Here is a 21,714-nt window from a genome sequence, read left to right as displayed (position 1 = left end):
AAAACGATTATCCACGTAATGGCAAACAACGTTAGTTCTTTCCCTACCCCAACCCAAGACGCACCGCAGCCCTGTCAATTCAATCAGAGAGCAACCTTTCAAAAGGAAGCAGACGGGCAGGAAAATTCCAACTTCATGGCAACGCGGCATTGATGTTACACCACAGATGTAAGAGAAGATATTTGATACAACAACTGTGTGTGCCACCTCGCTCTGACTATAAAAATCACCACAATCATCTCAGCACAGCTTAGTCCAAACCCCCTCAAGTAGGCCTGTCACGATAACAAGTCCTGAGGAACCTCCATCTGTATTTTTTTTCCCCCCCAGTTGACAAAACTGTCCGCGTCTGCCGTCGGTGTTCATGCATGCGCTCACCTTGTTCATTCTGTTCATTCTCGCCTTAGAAGTCATCGCTTCTGTGCCTTCATTCATGTTAGCATATGCTGCCTCACGAGGCCAACTGCTAACACTCTGTATCCATTCAATAGTAGCCCTGCCTCCACCAAGAGGCTGAATGAGATGAGGGCTCACTCTCTCCGTTCATTCCACTATAGAACCAACGTGCACAGACAGATGCAGCACGACATCCAGGAACACACACGCATACATGCACATGTCAATTTACCAAGGGCATCATAATTATTGAACTGTTTTTGTTTTTTTTTTAATTACAGCACTTGCTGCTCATTGAGAAGAGCGATAAAGACTCTTGCAAATTTGTAAATCTTCAAACATTTTCTTTTCGTAATATTATGACTTTATTCCCATAATATAACCCGAACCTAATTTTACACATTTTTTCTTTAATATTTACACTGTATGCTATTAAATTTACATTATTTTTCCTCATGATATTAGAAGTTTATTCTCATAAAATTACAACTTTTTTCTCTTAAAATTTGTACTAAAATTGCAGCTGTCTTTTTCATTTCCGCTGTTTTTTTTAAATTTTACTTCAACTTTTTCTTGTAAATTTTCTTGCCATAATTATGACTTTATTCCTGTAATATTTTGACTTTAGTCTCGTAACAACTTTTTGCACAACCTAATTTTTAAAAAAATTACCACTTTATTTAATTTTGTTTGCCGTAAAATTACAACTTTTAAAAAAATAATGTTTTTTTCTTTAATATTTCCACACTGAAATTTCCTCATAATATTTCAAGTTTATGATAATAAAATTATAAAATTGTGACTTTTCTCTTAATATTTTGACCTTATTCTCATAAAATAACAGCTGTTATTTTCCCCATTTCTGTTGTTTTTCCACAACTATTTCAGCTTTCTTCTTGTAATTGTGACTTTATTCCCATAACATTTGTCATTGTTCTCATAACACTATAACAACCTAATTTTCCAAAAATGACAACTTTATTCGTTGTTGTGCTTGTTTCTCATAACATAACTTTTAAAAAATAGCGTCTAAAATTACATTTTTCCTCATAATAAAGTTTATTCTCATGAAATTGTCTCTTTTTTCGTTACAATAAATTTTTTCATCTTAATATTTTGACTTTATTCCTGTAAAATTACTACAGGTTTTTCCATTTTTGCTGGATTTTTAAATTTTTTTTTTTTTTTTAGTTTTCTTGTTAAATTATATTTTCAAAATGTGCCACGAGCCGCAAATGGCTGGCCCCCGGGCCTCTTTTTGGACACCCCTGAAATGTAGCGACAAAAAGTCGCCAGTAACTAGTAAAAACAAACACGTTCGTCATAACCTCAACTGTTATCTACAAAGTGCCCGCAAGGCATGCTGGGTCGCAATATAGTGAGATATTATGTGTACTATGACATGTACATTATCTTTAAAAAAAACAGCACTTACGTGGAGCCCAGGACGCAAGACGCACATAAGTCAACACCTTCATGTTACGTTGTTCAACAAGGTGAGATAATGGAGCACACTTCTTATGACACAAACCAGAAAGCTGAGTTGTACCAGTCGACACACAAACACTTGGTACATACACCCAACGCCACAGATGCTTTGCAGTCTTCCTGTGATTCCATACTGCACTACATTTAACTGTAATCAGAAATTAGGACGGCTTCACGTCTCAGCAGGAAACAATATACTCGATATACAAACAGTTGTATTCTGCAAAGGTTGGCAATACATGTGCAAAAAAACAATGTTAGTAGTCATGAAATAGCCTTTAAGATAACTAACACGAGAGCCTTATTTCCTTAAGACTTTGAACACCCTTCCATTACTCCAAGGGTCAAATTGCTCACTTCCTCTTACCGTACAAAGACTTCATTACGGGCAAAAACAACATATAGCAGCGCAGTATGTAGTATACACTATACAGTATATACAAACCTTTTCCACCAATTGAAAAAAAAAATCAAAAGGATGCGGGTATTTTATGAGGTTATTTATTTTGTAAAAAAAAAAACCCCAGTATACTCAAAAGTTAGCCTGCATGTCAGCTTGTGTTATTAGCATCAACATTTCGCACTGTGGATACAGCATATATAGAAAAGCGTGTAATCATGACTATTGCTTGCAAACATGGCACTCACACTTCGTTCTTACCTTGTTTTCACAGTGCTGGACCGGCTTTGGCGGCTCTAACTCACCGAATAAGCTTCAAACTTACTGCAGTCCGTCGGTCATTTTCTTCCTCGTGTGTAAAAAGTTGTTCTGAACGGAACAACAAACGAACCTCATCCAAAGGTCCAAAAGGCGTCGTATGTTCGACTAAGAAGTAAGTGAGAGCTAGAATGATGACAAAGGTTTAAAGACTGCAAAAAAAAACACGACGACCGTAGAGAGAGAGAGAGAGAGAGAGAGAGAGAGAGAGAGAGAGAGAGAGAGAGCGTGAATGCGTGTGTGTGTGTGTGTGTGCGTGTGTGTGCGCGCGTCCGCTCTGCTCTGTCAGCTAATAGCATCTCACTCACGCGCAAACAGGCGCGTGCGCGCCTCGGGTTTGAAGCATTGATTTAAAGGAAAAACGACATGTGCTGCTTTCAAGTGCTCCAATATGTATGGGACATTTCAGTAAGCCACAAACCGAGCAGCCTCGCTTTCAATGAACACAACTGCGGTGAAAGAAACATTTAAGTAGCGCGCGGAATTCCTCGAAGTTCCTCTATTCAAGGTCACATGCTGGCTGAAATGTGCCTATTCCCCCCCCCTCACCCCCCCCCAAAAAATAGGGTGGTCAACAGGGGGGAAATGTTCAACAAAGTCCGAAAACATAAACTTAAAAATACTGCCATCACATAAACGCTGCAGGATTAAAAAACAAAAACAAAATGTTGCACATTGCACAACACACACACACACACACACACAAACCCCCAAAAACAACTGCATGAGAGAAATGCTGCAAATTCACGGAACTAAACGGAAGTTAGCCAGGCTACAAGAAGCGTAATGAGCGGGATGCCCACTAGTAAGTTTGGTGGAATGATGAGGTACTTCTTTATGTCTTCGTTACACGCTTGGTTGCTCTATAACGCAGTCAAATATTCCAATCACAACCAAAAATTGTTGGCGAACCTCAGTTTGGGACGAATACTGGCTGTAGTATGTCTACAGTACGTCTGTCTCGTAGACAGTTACATGTCCATAGTGCATGCGCACACACATACGCAGTCTCAGAGAAGCAATCAACCGTTTGCAGTTGTTCTGTTGCTACAACAGGCTATACATTAAATGACAGCTAACGCTAGTAGCTAAACTTTGCCAAATGAGCGGACAACAAACGTAACTTATGTGCGTGCGTGTCATATACAATCATACACTCGGTTGCTCCTGGTGGGCCGCCACGAATAAATGAATGTGTGGGAAATACCGCGCTGTCTCCCGAGAAATTGAATCTTCAGGAGGTGTGTCTAATCAAAATTGAGTTAAACTGATTTGTTCACGGTCCAGAATCATGAGACTGCAGTCAGACTACGACGAGACATGTTACATGTGACACTCCTTTAAAGTGGATGTTGTTTCCTCTTCTTTTTTTTTTCTTCAATGGTGGAAGGTAATAATGGCTTTTAATAATGCACAGTACAGTACAGCCTCAAGTTAGCATATTTTAAAAATGTACGCAAAAATTTTGACCCGGTTCGCATGCATTTCCCGGTTACTGCATGAGTCCAACTGTGTTCGTAAAGCATTTTTATCACAAAACGTCTCTGTTAGCCTGCCACAGAATAAGAAGACAAAGCAGGAGTGATCAGCATTGCCAACTTAGAAACTTTGTCGCTATATTTATCGAGTAATCAAAACCCTCTACATAAAAAAAAAAGCAACTAGAAACAAATCTAGTGAGGAGTCTTTTGGCGAGTCTGACACGAAAGCACGTAATGGGCCCCACCCCCATCTAAAAAGCACTCACAGGCGTCTCGGTCTTGTTTGTTTAGCGACAGAAGAGAAGTTCACTTGAAGTTCGAAACATATTTGCTTTGCTTTTCATGTTTTTTTTACTCACTCTTTGCAACAGCCAATTATGCAAATTTGATGATTATGATAATAGATTGCAGTCCTGTGGGAAACACTAACAATTGCATTCTGCTTAGAGTGCGGCCCGGGGATGTTACAGGCCAAGGCTACAGGACCACAAAACCACTTTCCAGTACAGGAGCCGAGTGTATCTTAGAGCGGAATATCAAAGTCACTGTCCAACAGAAGAAAACCTATTTTGCCACATGAAAAGTAAATAAAGATCACAACAGAAGATCACAACAGAAGATCACAACAGTTAGTTAGTTTGTCAGTAGCCTCAACCCAACAGTGAAAAGACTGCTCACATGCAGTGACAAGTTACACACTGAAAATCCTTGCAGTGACAAATCAGTCTCCCACACTTTCTCTCCCCATCACATAATCAGTTGTTTGAGCTCATATCCGCTCAAACAGCTGCCCAAATCACAGCTCCCCAGACATGACGGAATGCGTGCAAGCAAGGGGTTTGCTTAACATCTGGGTGAGCAACCGCAGGAAAATAAGGCGAATCATGGTAACCTCATCATCATGGTAACCTTTGCTAACCAGCAGGGGTTTCCAAAGCTTTTCCACCAAAGTCAGCATAAAGAAAAATTTAAGGATATGGAGACATTTTGATAGGAGGGTAAAGGTGATTATAGGGGTGTTACTTCATGTCTAGAGGGCTCTAATAATGATAAAAATCGTGTTTAGAAAGTCAAACTTTCTATGCTGTAACTGCAAAAATATTCCATTTATTAATATTGAACACTGCTTTGCGGAAATTCACTGAACGCGGTCGGGTCTGGAACCAATTAACTGCGATAAACGAGGGACCATCATGTCAGCATATAATTTCTAGGAGATTATAGCTAGGTAATGTAGCTCATACAAAAGGTCTCAGGAAGATAAGAGCAGAGGGCTGGCCATTCAACTTGTTTTTACAAGTTTTTGCAAAAGTTTTCCGGGATGGATGCTTCGCCCACTGTGTGCTCTCGCACAAACATCTTAGCTGCCCTGGCAAGCGCCTTAAAAAAAAAAAAAAAGGTCCTTTTTTTTTTTTTTTTTTAGTTATGCATAATTTTGTCTTTTGAAAACAGAACGGTGCTAACAGTCTTGGGAAAATGAATATTTTGCCAAACTTTTCCAGACCTGGAAATGTATCAAACCAATTTCCATTCTTTTCCATACTTGCGTAGGGACCCTGCACTTACGTAGGATACACCTGCCCTACAGAATTCACTTTTTTCCTTTTTTTTTTTTTTAAAACTGAAAACAGTGATGTACGTTTAATGGTTCGTAGTGCGTGGAGGGTATGCCGGAAGACCGAGCATTTTTTTTTTCTCTCCAAAGCTCTGTCGCTCCCTACAGGAATGTGCTCTTTTCAGTCACCATGGAGAGGAGAGCATTAGATTCGTACTGTTGCAGAACAAAGCTCAACACTCAATGGATGGGTTTGCAAGCCCCCCCCTCCAATTGTAAAAGGATTAAATAAATCAAGGCCAGTCCAGACCCAGAACCACGACAACCCCGCCATGGCCTTTCAGCTTCGACCAAACAGACACGCACAAACACAGCTGGCCCTTATCCAGACGCAGGACACACCGAGCAATGGAGAAATGCTCGAATAACCTGGCTCACCCCTGAAGTATTTGCATATACTGTACCTTCAGGGGCCAACACAAACACAACTGAGAACATTGTTGCCTTTGAAAAGCAGGGTTGTGTCTACTGGTATATTCAGCGACATATTATATTTTTATTCTATATTTTTATTCTTCAGTTTCACTTCCATGGTGATGGCTTTCCTTTTCTTTGGTGCACTGCCGCTTGGGCGACATAAGGAAGTGCAAAAAGTGAACTAATAAGTGATGTTATTCTTCCTCGGTGTGGCTGAGCAGACACACGCATTCGTCCGCCCAGCATGAAGCACACACTGTATTGTTCCACATGCGGTCACTAGTTTTTGAGCGAGTCTTGTGTTTACAGTACAAACCAAAATTACTGTCAGAAATGTTTTTTCTGAAACTTTGAACCTTGCGGCTTATACAACAGTGCAGGTAATTTATGGTGAAATTCTAATCTTGTTACATCTCCTTTACTTCAGAACTACTACTAATTGTTTAAATACTGTGTCACTCGTGAGTCAGAAACGGAAGCTCCTTCTTTGGCAGGAGCCAATCACGAGCTATCAGTGCACGCACAACGAACTTGTCAGCCCATTGGAAACCGCAGGAGGTCAGTATATAAAACAGTATAACAACATAACAGTGTTAACAATGTATTGAGTCTGAGCAACGCATTCACTGGGACGCTGCAAAGACCTCAGCCTCCTTCCGATGGACAATTTCTATGCTGCTTGTCGTCCAAGTGAAAACTTAAAAATGTTTTTCTTTCATTTAAAACTTGTATTGGTACATGCTTGCATATTTCTGAGGTATACCTTACGAGTGTTAAGTTGCTGTGTGATGAGTTTAATGTTGTTTGCATGATGGCACTGTGTGTCAGACTGTTATAATGAGTAATGACCTTCTGCAATTTCCAGTGGGTTGACAAGCTGGTTGTCATTTATTCATAGCTCATGATTGGCTCCTGTCAAATAAAGACCTGCCAGGTCACAATATGCCATTCTATGATGTGGACACGTGCGGTTTATAGACCGGTGTGGCTAATGTATGTACAAATCTGTTTTTTCCTCTAAATTTAGTGGGTGCGGCTTATACACAAGAATTTACGGTACGTTTTTAATTATCAACAAAACGTCGTAAACCGAGGACCACCTGCACATGCACACAAATGTGTGACTATTGTATAACAAGAAAAGAGAAAAGCAAAAATTTGACATAAAAAAGTGGTATCAAGCCATCCCTACTTTAAACGTTGTCTGTGCAGTTGGTATGATGACGACCAACAATTTGACCCTGGAATAAAATGGTTCAGTTTACATAATTTGCCACAGGAAAAATAGTTTGGAAATGTGAAAAGCTGGAAGTGTCCCAGTATGGACTGTGGTTCAACTTGCAGGTTCCAGTGTATTTGAAATTGCATACAGAGTATGCGTACTGCAGTAGCACAAAACAGACAAGTCTGGGTTTGGGGTTAGTTTTTGGGGCTGTAGTCTACCTGAACTTAGGCTGTAGTGGTTTAACGGCTCGGCCACCCATGCATTGTCTTGCATTACACTCTCCATCTCCAAATCTGCATGCAGCTCAATGGACAGATGGACCAACAGAAAGACGGATGGATGTTCAGATGGATGGAGACATGAGAATCAGCAGAGGGAGAGAAGGACTTCAAGTTAGAAAAAAAAACTTTTACTTTGGGACTTATCAGAAACCTCAGAGTACTAAAATATCTCAAATCATCTCCAGTCGGATAAACAAACTGCAACATAATTATTACAGTTTACATGAATCAGTGTGCGAGTGAGGGCGGGATGCATGGAGCGTATACCAACACGCACAGGGGGGGAAGAGACTCCAAGAAGCAGGCGGCAGGCCAGAGCACGGGGACGCTGAGACAGAGGAGGCAGAGTCAGATGCGACACATCAAGACACATGCAAACACTACAGGGTGTCCCTAAAGTCTGCACACATACATGTACGTTATAGAAAAAAGTTTCATTTCATTAATGAGGAATGCATATGTTTTAAATATTAATAAAACATATTAATGTTCATAAAAATATATTTTATAATCTATAATATAAAAATACGTTATATATACAGTGGTGCAAAAGTGTTTGCCCCCTTCCTGATTTATTAAAGTTTTGCTCCTCTCTTGTATCCAAAATGAAACCGAAGCGCGGCCTTAGAACGGAGGTCTGTACCGTGATCATGGCGTTACGTTACACCCTCACCAGTCTATTCAATGTGTGTAAAGGAGCAAACGTGTGGCAAACGGCATGCAAACAAACATGACCAAGCAGTGTGCACGAAAGCTGGAGAGTGCGCAGGCATAGCAATGATTTGTGGAGTGTATTGATCATGCGCTACATCTGATTACAATATCATAAGATTCTGATCCATCTGATCAATCACACTCAGCGGAAAACACAGTAACTTAATCTGTGGCATTGGTGGTCCATTTTTTTTATTTTTTATTTTTTTGCCATGTTGTCACTTTATCTAGACCTTTCAGTCTTGGAGGCGTTTTAGGCACCCCGCAGCTGCAGTTGTGTCATTCCAAGGATCAATCTTTGGATCAAGAACGTAGGCATTTGGAATATCCCGCTACAATTAAAATGCTTATTGGCTCCCATATAGCAGAAATACGTACACATTTGCATAACGCTGACTCACTAAAACTCTAAGCTGTGGATCTGATGCCCGAGAAGGGCGGGCATATATCATCAAACAGCAGTGACACGCACAGACAGACACACAGACACACACACAGACACACAGACACACACACAGACACACACACACACACACACAAAAGTGAACTACTTCCTAAAAGCGCAGGCTTATCTTAACAGTCATCAGTGATTACTTCCTTGCAAAAGCGTGAGAGTAAGGGGAGGAGTACCTGGCTTTGGCACGGAGTTGGTCATGGACTGCGGCACTTTATCATTGATGAGCTCCACACACTCACTGGGAAAGAAGCCAACCTGGAGGGAGTGAGAGGAAGTACAAAATAAACACCAATTATCACTCTGAGGCCCTGTTTTGTCCTTAGTTTGCACCATTATTATCACCAACGTGTCTTTTCTAAAGCCATTGTTTGCAGTACACTTCCTCATGGTGTTTCCCATAGATTCGTTTATTTGTGGTGGCCCACCATGAATACATTTGGACCACCACAGATAGATTTGACGCTACTTTTTTTTTTTTTTACCAGTTGTTTTTCCTGCTCACCAACACATTATAATGGGACTGTCTGTGCAGTGGATTGAATTGTAACTCCCTTTCTTACCACCACAAATGTATACAGGGCCCCGTGATTTCCGCGTTGATGGAATCGCGCAAGTGGCCATCAGAAAACGGAATCTAGTGTTAGAAACGCGGTATCTCGCGGAAAATTGACAAATTGTCAATGAAACGCTGTCATCGTGAGGAGGAGGAACGTTTTTGTCATTCCCGGGCGGACCGCTCAACGGTGGCGAAATCTCCTCACAAACACTAGGCCGCCCTACAACACATTCTACCATCATAAGTTCAAATAACTGCTAAGTACAAGTTATGAATACATTACTCTTGAAGATAAATAAAGTATCTATCTATCGAAAAAGACCCGAACAGTCACCCTACGATGAAAGTAAACTGATTAGGATGGTCAGAAACAAGCAGGTCTCTGAAAACTGCTCGGAACATCAGCGTCACAGCTAACACAGTCACTTTTACATCAGCAGGGACCGAGAGGGCGCCGACGCAGAAGGAAACCGCTGCCCCAAAAATCAGTGCTGTCAAGCTTGACTGAAATCTGCAGCTGTCCACGTGGACGAGCCAAATGCCTTCTGGACAAAAGTTTGATGGTCAGATGGGGCAAAAATTTAGCTCCAGTATTTGGCCACAACGGCAAGAAGTATATTTGGGGGAGTCGATGTGACAATGATCCCAAACACACATGAAGAGGGGTTAACATTAACCTTCTGGAATGACCTTCCCCGACTAACATTTGTGGACTATTCTGTCAAGAAGAGTGGCCAAATATCCAGCCAGAATGATACCAGAAGCTGGTTGTTCAGTCAAGGTGAAACTTATGCGGACATTTGAAGTAGTGGAGGTGAAGGTATACAGTGGATTCGGGATTCAGCAGCATAACGGTAAAAGGGCATACGCGAATAAAAATTCTAAACAATTGGCGCCTAACACTCTCAATATGAGCGAGCCTGAACGCCTCAGGACGCGACGGAGAAAGCAGGAAGGAGACAGCACAGGATGTTGTTCTTTGCTCCGTGTGCATCATGTGAACACATAAGTGAGTCTGATGATTCATTTGTGCATTAATAGTGTTTGATGTCAAAGATTTTATTCATATTGGTGCTCCAATCCCCGCACGGTGCAGCGGAGAAAACCTGTCACTGATTTTTGTACTCCAGATACTGCTTCATCGTGATTCTTAAACTTTCCCCTCGGATTTGGTAAGAAATTATTATGCGGATTTAAACCATAGCCATCGTCAGCGGACAAAAAAAAGTGATGCTCAAATTCAAGCCATTCAAACGGAATGATGCCAACATCAGACCGGAATAAAAGACATGTAGAATGATTACTTATCCAGTTTTCGGTGCTCATGTGAAACTTGATCAAAATGCAACCATGCAAAATACACATTTTGACCCAGGATTACTTTAAAATTAATCAACCAATTACCTTTGTTCAATATTTGTAGAAAATATGTTGGATGATTACTGTTTATTAGTGCTCATGTGAAACCTTATCCGACGTGTGACCATGCAAAATACAGTTTTGACCCAAAATTATGATGAAATTAATGCCAATTAATGGTGGTCAATACTTCAAATTAATTAATATGAAAGGATGTGTGCTTTTTAAGTGTGCAGGTGTAGGGGTTACCTGGCTTCAGGTCCAATGTCTGAAGTGGTACGCCACTGTAAAAAGTTTAGGAACCACCGGTATATACACATAACTTTCCACCTAATAGCGTCAGAAAGGGTTCTCTGGAGAGTGGTTGTGTCCAAAGTGCAGCCCGGAGGCCATTTGCAGCCCACAGCTTGTTGTTCTTCTATTGGCCGGCGGCAAGAATGCAATTAACGATTTCAAGCCTACGTTAGAACACTAGAAAGAAGGCTTTAGCGCCACACCGAGAAGAAAAGAAAAAGGTCGTGAGAAACATTTTGCATAAATTGGCCTCCAGCACTTAGCAAACCCACTTATCCGTCAATTTTCAAACGTACAAAACAACAACAGAAAAACAGCATAGCACATTATTTCTTCTTCATTAGGATGTCAAGTTATACGTGTTTACATTTCTGTCAGGCAGGTAGCATTATACATTTTTTGGTTATTATTGTATTTCGGAAAAATAAAACATTTTGTTGTTTATTTCCCCCCGTCTCTCGTCCGAAGTCGGCCAAAGAAAGTTTGGCTCCCCGCACAGTGGCAACAGCAGCAAACTAAGTAAGAAACTTCCTGCTGCCTGCCCACCAAGGCTGCAGGCTAGAATGTCAAGACGGCATCTTGTCGGCAAAGAGCCAAATGTGATCAAAAATGGCAGCACAGAGAAAGTGGGGCAGCGGGTCGGATAAAGGTCAGACTTGGAAATTGTAAATTGCTGCACTGTGGCGCTTTAAAGTGAATGGCTCATGTATGTCACGGTGCAGGGGTGTCCAAAAGTGTGGCTTGGGGGCAATTAGCAGCCCGGGGCACATATTAAAAATATAACTTAACAAGAAAAAAAAAGAAAAGAAAAAAAAAGAAAAAATCAGAGAAAAAAATCAAGAACAAAGTCAAAATATTTTAGGAAAAAAGTTGTAATCTAACGGGACAAAGTCATACTTAGAATATACTCAGACTAAGAATAACGCCATTATTCGTATATAAAGTTTGTTTTGTGTCAAAACAACAAAGTTGCGGAACAAGGCTGCTTAAGTTATAATGTTACGAGAATAAAGTCAAAATATTATGGACATAAAGTCAGAATTATGAGAAGAAAAGTTACAAGAACAAAGTTGAAAATGTAAAAAACAGCTGTAAGTTTATGAGAATAAAGTGGTGACTTGATATTAAGAGAACGTCATATTCTAACATGAAAAAGTCACAATTTTAAGAGAATAAACTTGTGATATTAGAGAAAAATAATATCATTTTTAGAAGCATAGAGTTGAAATATTAAAGAACATTTTTTGGAAAATGATGGTGGGGGGGAAAGTTACAATAATATAGGAATACAGTCATAATATTCTGAAAATAAATGAAGATTATTTAAGAAGAAAATGAAATATTTTGAAAATTAAAATTTCTGTACACTTTTGGAGACTCTGACATGAAAGCGTGTATCGCTCTTCTCAACGAGAAGCCGGTGCTGCTGTGCCCTCCAATCTAAAAGCACTCACAGATCCGTCTGAGCGCCGTCTTGCTTGTGACATAAAAAAAAAAGAAGAAAAAGAAGCGAGTTTTTGTATTTCTAAACATACTTGCTTTGCTTTCTCATGTGTTTGCACACGTGTCATGGCCAGTTACGCAAATTAAACAATGACCTCACATTGCAACCCCGCCACAAATAGAATGCAGCTCGTGGGAAACAATGAGCAGCATAATAACATTTCAATTACAATTACAAAAAAAAAATCGAACTTGACGTTAACAGCAAGCAAATAAGAAATGGGAAAATGCAACGGCGTGTATGATGTTGCTCACCTGAAAGCCATGCTTCCCCCTCCACCAGGTGGTGTCTTCTTTGGGAGGCATGTCAATCACTGACACAATGTCACCCACCTGCAGAGAACAACCACATAAATACAGTCAAAAATGTAATTACACAATAATTGCTTTGAGAGAAATGGATTTTTGGGGGGTTGGTGTCCAAAAACAATGAAGACCCTGGAATTCAACGTGCCGACCATAAACGACGGAACATTAAATTCTTTCCCAACATGAGCAACTGCTTCTACTACAAGAAAGCGACATTTGACAACAACGATCCATCATTCATCTCAACAGCAGAAGCATTGACAGTGGTGTGAAAAAAGTGTTTGCCCCTTTCCGTTTCAGTAAAATTACTGGGTTTTTTTTGTTTTTACTTTTTATTCATAGAAATGGATTCTCAATGTGGTGAGTGTTTGTGTGTTTGTGTGTGTGTGTGTGTGGTGTGTAACCTCAAAGGACAGCTCATCTGAAGCTTGTGCAATGTAGCGCTTGATGACATGGGCAGCAGCGATAGCGGGGACGTTGATGGAAGACTCTTCATGCACCAAAAGATGATTTCCCTTGTTGTCAACCTGGTGCACACGCACACAAACACGCATACACATAACAATACATCAGATCAGATCAATGCTTATACAAAAGTTTCACCAAGTCATAAAAGGACAAACTGGCAGATGCAAGTAACAAAGACTTCATGTTATCCGTTTACCTTCTCATAAAAACTAGCAACTCAACAGGTGAGGGAATACAGTGGATCCCTGCTCATTCACAATTCTGCAAATTTACAGATTTTTACTCATTTCATTTTTTTTCCTCTTAAAATAAGCCATTGGGTTCAGTTGAGCAAACGGGATAACACCATTTTTCTCAAACGCCATGGGAATGCAATAGGCACCCTTACAGAAAAGGGAGGTATTCATACCTCCATCCATGTGAGGGCAGGCCCACAGTTGATCTTGTTGTCAGCGATGGCCGACAGCCGAGAGAGGTAAGCCAGCAACATCTGGGAAACAGACTAAAAAGGAAGAAAAAAAATGCATAACTAAATGAATCTACGACTGCGTTAATCGACTACCAACTAGTTATACCACTGTAAGGAATATTAATTATCGGCTATTGCCGCTGCTGATGTTTGTGCAAATTTACAGATTTTTGTAAAAAAACAAAAATTTTTTTTTATTTTTTTCCGCAGAAAACACATCTCTCAATCTCAAATGTCTCAAATGAAATAGGATTCAATATTATAAGTAACAGAATATTTTCATAGTTAGAGCATAAAAAAACTGTTTATGACTTCCTAAATACGGCTTTTATCATTATTAGAGCCCTGCGGACATGAAATAGCACCCCTATAGTCACCTTTAAACTCCTGTTATTCTTTGTTTACAGCACACTACACAGCACATACGCGCAGCCTACTGTCTTTAAAGCAGGGGTCGGGAACCTTTTTAGCTAGGAGAGCCATGAAAGGCACTTATTTTAAAACATATTTTAAGCAAGACCAACAATTTTGCAATATAATAAGTCTCTGAATTTATTCTTTTTAATAACATTGTTATACTGAAGCTATCCAATAGTAACTTAAAGAAAATCTCTCTTACCATTAATGCGACTTCTGGTGCTGCATGGTTTTGCACCATACTCCGTATCTTCCTTTCTTTTCGCTATCTTTGTCAAAAGGGTTGGCTCTGCAGAATTAGCGAGCTGACTATTTGATTAAAGCAGGAATGTTTACTTCTCTACATTTCAATGACCCGAGTAGGCTACTGTATTATTCAGTTTTGCTGTTTGACCCGGAAAATACGGGAAGGACAGCTGGCAATGGCTCTGGCCGCCCGCATTGCGGTTAAAATGGATGCATGGATTAAAATGCACAAGATTCTGTTCATAATTTTCATGCACCGAATTTCTAGGCGCAGTCAAGGCGTCGAGGGAGTCGGTTTGGGGGGCTTAGGATCTCGCCTCTGCTCTTTACAGACAATGTGGTCCTGATGGCCTCATCGGGCTGTGACCTTCAGCGTTTACTGGGGCGGTTTGCATCTGAGCGTGAAGCTTCTGGGATGAGACTCAGCACCTCCACATCTGAAGCCATGGTTCTCAGTCGAAAAAGGATGGATTGCTCCCTCCGGGTTGGGAGTGAGGTCTTGCCCCAGGTGGAGGAGTTCAAGTATCTCGGGAGGTTGGAGCGTGAGATCGATAGGCGGATCGGTGCAGCGTCTGCAGTAATGCGGTCGATGTACCGGACCGTCGTGGTGAAGACAGAGCTGAGCCGGAAGGCAAAGCTCTCAATTTACCGGTCGATCTATGTTCCCACCCTCATCTGTGGTCATGAGCTTTGGTCGTGACCGAAAGAACGAGATCGCAGATACAAGCGGCTGAAATGAGTTTCCGCCGTACGGTGGCTGGACTCACCCTAAGAGATAGGGTGAAGAGCTCAGTCATCCGGGAGGGACTGCTGCTTCACATCAAGAGGAGCCAGTTGAGGTGGCTCCCGGACGCCCCCCTGGTGAGGTGTTCCACATTTGATTGTGTTAAGAAATATTTGAGCCATAGGTTCCCTACCCCTGCTTTCAAGTTTCTGGTGAGTTGTTTCCTTGAAAGCAACTCAAGAGAGTCCGATTTTCTACCTCGCATGAGGCGTATAAAATAATTCTTCTGGTCCTGGGATGAAATGCCATATAAATCAAATCAAACCATTCTGTGACCCTTCGGTTTGCTGTGTTGTTCGCATAGTGTGAGTTGTCAGAGCTCACTTCAGGTTGGTCAGTCAAGCTGTCGTGTCGAGGCAGCTCCGGCAGCTGTGAGAAGCGTCGGTCGTAGATGCACAGGTGCAGATGCTTGTCCAAGACGCGGAAGTCCTCATAGCTGCGCTTCACAATCCAGCTTCGACTCTGAATACAGAAAACACTGAGTCAGTCAAGACAGGAAAGCGGTACTCCTTAAGGGTGTCACGAGACACCCAACTCAAGAGACGAGACGAGACACAAAATTGGGTCCGCGAGAACGAGGCGAGATGAGATTTCAACATTAATTTTTAAGAAAACTATAAGGAAAAAATATGACTGGATAAAGAAACTTTTTAAAATGTTTATTGTCCCACAAATTGACACTAAACAATCTTATTCGCTACATTTTCTGAGACCAAGTAAACCACCGTTATGATAATAAAAACAGTAACAAATAATATATCATAATAATCCAATATTTCCTTAAATATGTCATCTTTACCTCGGTAAAGTGTGGGCTGCACTGTATTTGTTTACCAAGTAGATGCACAACGCAATAAAAACATCCTGTCCCTCGCTTAATATGTACTGTGATTACTACCATGCTGTTCCAAGCCAAAAAAATCAGATTACACCACTAGTAAATATAATAACTTTCTCAATAACACTGAGACAAAAGGTATTCAGTATGCATGTCAGTGCTAAGACAATCCTGCAAAAAAGGTAGGAAATCCTACGCTCCTGGCTTCTGTTGGGTATCCGCAGAGATGCTTTTACTTACGAAGAACACCGAACACCGCGTACTCAGCTCTTTGTAGCAAAATGCAGTGATTAGGAAAGAATAGGGCCTATATTCAAAATATTTGATGTAATGTCACATACGAAAGCCAGCCTGTGCCCAGACTTTTCTGTTCCCTCTAACTCCAGTAAGGCAAAAGCTCCAAACTGCCAAACCAAATGAGAGAAACTCGTGGTGGAAAAAGTATTTCGCTTTCATTTGGCCTGAAAAGACTTGTGTGTACTAGTGCCAAGGTCTGTACGCTGGGACTGCAGCACACCACTAAGCCCGCTGATTTTTGTGGCGTACGCAGCGCTGGCTGTGGCCGACAGGCCTGAAAGGTCTCACTGGGCTCACAGAGCACTTTATACTGCATTGCCCCACTTTCATACTGAAATTCCAGTTACCCTCCATGTCTGGGTCTGCGGAAAGAGACCGTTCTCACTGTGCTCTGCAAGTTTCTCTGTTTAAACTCTGAACTTGACCCTCAGTTCTTGTCTTTTTTTTTTTCTAAACTACTGGTGAAGATCTAACAATTTTCCAATGGCTGCAAGCGGACGGAATTTCCAGCTACGCAGTCGCATACTTGTGTGTCATTGCCAAGGACGAGGAAAAGGAATACCATCTGTAGATGGAAATCCAAAATGTCACAAGAGACAGCTACTGAGCAGCTGGGGTGGATCTGTGTGTTAGGGTGGATCTGTTTGTTACGGTTCATACAATTCCATACAAAAATATACATGCTATGTAAATTCAATGGGAGTCAACAGACACTGATTAATGAGGTGGAAAGACTGTATCATACAAATACAGGTGGTCCCCGGTTTGAGACGTTCCGTGTTACCATGTTTCGTGGTTTAAAACGGGCTCCTGTTTAAGGTTTTGAAAAACTGATTTGGAAACGTCTGGTGGGCCCGATTAATACGTTAAAAATAATCCAGATGTAAATTCAAGTCAGTCGAAGTTGATCAGGGTACTTCTGAACAGGTTAGATCTCAAACTATTGTCACAATAATAGAATTAATAGAAATCACTTGGCTACACGTCATCCCTCGTTAATTGGTTCCACGCCCGACCGCGATAAATGAATTTCTGTGAAGTAGGATTCAGTATTAATAAATTGAATATTTTCCTAGTTAGAGCACAGAAATCCTGCTTATGACTTTCTAATTACAATTTTTTACCATTATTAGAGCCCTGTAGACATGAAAAAACACCCCTATAGTCATCTTTACACTCCTACTATTCTTTGTTTGTATTTGTATTGTATTGTATTTGTACTTTATTTATCCACCAGCGGGGAAATTCACTTGTTACAGCAGCAAGCAAGATACGCAAGTAAAGAATACATAGTGACTACAACATGGTTCAGGTGGTGCAGGTGTTGTAGAGCCTGACAGCAGTCGATGTGAAGGACCTTTGCTCAACTGTAGCGCAGGCTACGGGATCACTGCAGGGACACAAGAGATGGCCGCTGCCTCAAACATAGCACATGCTACCGAGGTAACTAGTTAGCCTCTAATTTATTTATTTTAAACTTAAGAAAGGGTTTCTAACTAGTCACGTTCTTTTGGCTCGGCTCACTAAAGATTTTTGTTGTTTGTTCTTAAATTAATTTATTCCCAAATGACGTGTACTGTGTAAAATTAATACCTAACGTAAAAAATACATGATATCAAATGTTTATTATTTAAATGTATTTATTTAAAGCTCAATGAACAGCTACAAAAATATATTATCATGTTATATTATAAATAAAATACAAAAACAAAGGCCCATATTCATAGACAAATTAAGTCAAAATAGGTCAAATCACTTCACGCAAATTTCTCATGAACGAATCGCCTCTAAGAGCGCCACAGTGTGTCTTTAACCGCGCCCCTCCTGCTCAGTGTGGGCACAGAGACGCCGCATCTAGACCAATGACATTCGCTTTACAGCCAAAGATCTGGCTCTTAGAGCCGATTCGTTCGAGGCCGACGCATCACTATTTCAAAACAGAGTGGGGAAAAAGGACCAAAGTAAGTAGCCAAAAACTTACCACTTCCATACGGGATGGGAGGAGAACTTCTTTTCACTATTTCCTTGGCTGACTCCATGCAGTGTGAAGGTAACCTAATCTAATGTCATGTCTCATCAATGTAACATTACTGATGCCTAGTGACCAGAATACTACATACAGTATAACTTTTGACTAATAATATTTCATAGTCAACCACAAAACTGGGATCATTTAATTAATTCATTTGTGAAATATTGAGAGAGAGTGAGCTTGGAGAGAGGTTCGAAACGCGATGTAGCGCGGGACGACTGTATCGTTCAGCAGTCTTCGCGTATATCAAGGTGTGTGTCAGTACTTCTTCACGGTGACCCACTGGAGGTGTGAAGACTCACCTGGCAGTGAATATGAACCAAGTACACAAGCTCCTTGGATTCATGGCTGTTCCGCGTCACTTCACTCTGTTCATCGCCGAGGGACAACTGAAAGAAAACACAAACACAGTCGTTCATTTGAGCCGATTCATTTTCACCGCTACCACAGCACAGCAATCATACATTAAATCTTTTTTTAAATCCTAATCAAAGATCTCTCAGATCCTCTCTACGGACAAAGGGTTTGGGTCATCGGTTTCTCATAGAAAAAGACAACCGATGCAAGATGCAGTGAACACCCCTTTCAGCCACAGATGGCCAGCCATGAGTGATTTGTTCAAATGATACTGTCACAGCCAAAATTAATGAGCTCTCATGTAATCTTATCAAAGTAAATATGGGACACTGCATTCTACTCAAAAAGGAAAGAACAAACATCCCTTCAAGTCAAAGACGACAAAGCGAGACATGAAAATAACTGTCGTCAAAATGGTAATCAAATAGCTGATTTTTTTTCCTCTGTTCTCTTCTGAATGAAATATAACAGGACTCTCCAATAACCTCATAAGAAAGACACTTTCAAGTTTCTGGAAATAAACGCCGTAAAAGATGAAGATTAAAACGGGAGTTCCATGCTGATCCTCAACATGATGATCGTCTGGCCCAAGTAGCATCCGCTTAACCTCTTAAACCCTGGGCCATTTGGTAGAAAATGACATGACCAACATAAATAACATTTGTGTGTGCGTATACGAAGTCTCCATCAGTGCTTTCAAATAGCAGAGCGCGGGAAAGTGACGGGGGTGGCGCGAGGGGCGAGAGAGACGTTCAGGATCAGCGTTCTTCTGTTCCTGCCAACGTTTGGTCTCGACTTGCAAGCTCAGCAGACAGATAACAGGGTCTCAATTGAAGCACTACAAAACCGAACATGTCAATTAAAAAAAAAAATACATAATTCTCAGTGACATTCAACATAAATGAACTGCATTAAAACAAATGCGCTAGCTCGATGCCAATTTATACTGGAAATCCCATATTTATGCACGCAATTAGCATTACCGATTTACCTGATGATTTCGTACACCAACACACTTTCAGGCAAGCGTTTGTTACGGCTCAACGAGAGACAGAACTGCCACATTGCAAGTCCCAGTGGCAGTAGCTACTTCCCGACTACGGCAATGCATCAAAAAATAACTACAAAATGACTATAAGCACTGAAAATGTACATTTCCTTATTTGACCGCTGGCCTTGGTCACCATTACCATCTGAGCCTTTGTTGGTTTTTCCTTCAGAATGATAGACTAGTGACAAACACGACCTGTGCAGCCCTGACAGTAAAACTCCACAGACACAGCAGACTAAGGCCACATCCCATACAGCCCTGTCACTTGGCTGTGACTGCAATGAAACACTGAATATGATGCATTCTTCAGCCTTACAAGGAGTTTGAAAAACGTACATTCCAGATATTTTCCACAGGAGTGCCGAATCACTGCTTACCGAGTCATCTCTGTGAGGAATCATGGTATAAGGACAAAAGTTAATCAGCGTTGGAAGGTTTAGAGGAAATAAATGACAAGCTCTATCAGGCATCTTTACTAATCAAGTTTTTGTACACCAGACTCATCCCCACAGGGACGCAGTCACGAGAACAGATAAGGGGAGAACCCATTTGATTTATTCCCAAATTTTGTTTTATTATTTTCCCCAAATTCGTTTTTTTCCTGTTTTAATTTTTGTGAATTCTGTTTTTTTTTACCAGCATAGAGTGTGTACTTTTGTGACAGTAAATAAAATGTCCATTAATTGAATGCAAAAATCCTTACATTTATTGATGCAATACATCCAATTTTGCCCAGTATTTCAGAAACCAATGTAGCTTGGCTAACTTTATCACTTTATCAGCCTCTGCACACATTGCTACAAAATCCTCTACCAACTGTAATGCCCGTGCTTGTGGTTAAGGAAGACAGATTTACACAATTAGATAGTATGTGGCAAACTGTGTTCTTATTTTGAAGGCCGGAAGTGTGTTGTGTGTATTGCGAATGTCCCTTGACCGTTAAGACAAGCTGGTAGCAAGAACGGACGTGCCTCGCGTCCTTACAACTTGCACATCAGCAGGCGTCGTAAAACGTTCTGTTACATTACAGCGGTGAAAACAACACGGCTTAAACACACTCATACAGCCTGAGCCGCCCGCCCGCCCACACGCACACACTAAACTAAGAGCTAGCTTCCTTCACACTCCGCAAGAGAGGAGTTTCAAAGGGTTTCTTTCCAACTTTCGTCGACATTCGTTTCCGTTGTTGATATTCACAGTCGCTTGTAAATAAAAGTTTGAGCGCGAGCTCATGGTTCACAAGACTATGTCCTAACTTTTAGATATGATCAACACACGTATCATTACCAGTACACAGAATCCATCCGTCCATTTTCTATGCCGCTTGTCCTCACTAGGGTCGTGGAGTTGTGCTGGAGCCTATCCCAGCTGACTTTTCGGGAAGAGATGGTGTACACCCTGGACTGGTCACCAGCCAATCGCAGATTCCATAGACTCAAATGCCCAAACAAAGCATTCACAGGTTAATGGATAGTGGATCTTTCAGAGAAGTGTTTGATCTTAATATTTGTAAGTGCCTGGGACTGAATCATTTACATGATTTCCTATGGAAAAAATTGCTTTGGTTTTCATCTGTTTTCGTCTGACTTTTTGGAAAGGATTAATGACGAAAAAACAGGTTCCACTGTATGTACATTCACTGGATGATCGCAATGTAAGACGACTTTCTTCCACGGACTGAGTTGCATTCATGTTTATATGTTTGCAACTGATCCAACATTGGTGCTTATGCAGCCTGCAGTTGTAGCTGTATCCTGGAGTGGTGTATATATCAGTCCAATCCGAACAAACTAAGCTTTCCAATGATGTATAACACACCTCGGCATGCAAATAAAGTTTGGCGTAAAATCGCAGCCGCATCATGAAAATAGTAAGACAGCCCACCAGAAAGGGGTTAATCTAAAGATGAAGTGTTTGTCTTAATAAATGTGTTCATATAGTG

At 41.0% G+C, this 21,714-nt stretch overlaps 1 protein-coding gene across 8 annotated transcripts in view; it reads right to left on the bottom strand.

Moving 5' to 3' along the window:
* The window catches only part of arhgap32b (Rho GTPase activating protein 32b), an 80,000-nt gene that overhangs the window by 14,970 nt on the left and 43,316 nt on the right, over window positions 1-21,714 (bottom strand). For 5 of the 8 annotated variants that reach the window (XM_054755273.1, XM_054755274.1, XM_054755277.1 and 2 more), the window contains 8 exons: window positions 18,667-18,753; window positions 15,522-15,659; window positions 13,691-13,783; window positions 13,218-13,340; window positions 12,760-12,837; window positions 8,966-9,047; window positions 7,899-7,949; window positions 7,559-7,633 (listed from right to left, as the gene is read on the bottom strand). In XM_054755273.1, coding sequence (XP_054611248.1) covers window positions 7,559-7,633; window positions 7,899-7,949; window positions 8,966-9,047; window positions 12,760-12,837; window positions 13,218-13,340; window positions 13,691-13,783; window positions 15,522-15,659; window positions 18,667-18,753 — 727 coding nt within the window. The other 3 variants (XM_054755275.1, XM_054755276.1, XM_054755280.1) reach the window with 3 other exon arrangements.

The sequence above is a fragment of the Dunckerocampus dactyliophorus genome, chromosome 16, assembly GCF_027744805.1.
Source record: "Dunckerocampus dactyliophorus isolate RoL2022-P2 chromosome 16, RoL_Ddac_1.1, whole genome shotgun sequence".
Taxonomy (NCBI): Eukaryota; Metazoa; Chordata; class Actinopteri; order Syngnathiformes; family Syngnathidae; genus Dunckerocampus; species Dunckerocampus dactyliophorus.
This window is presented reverse-complemented; position numbering and strand designations above follow the sequence as displayed.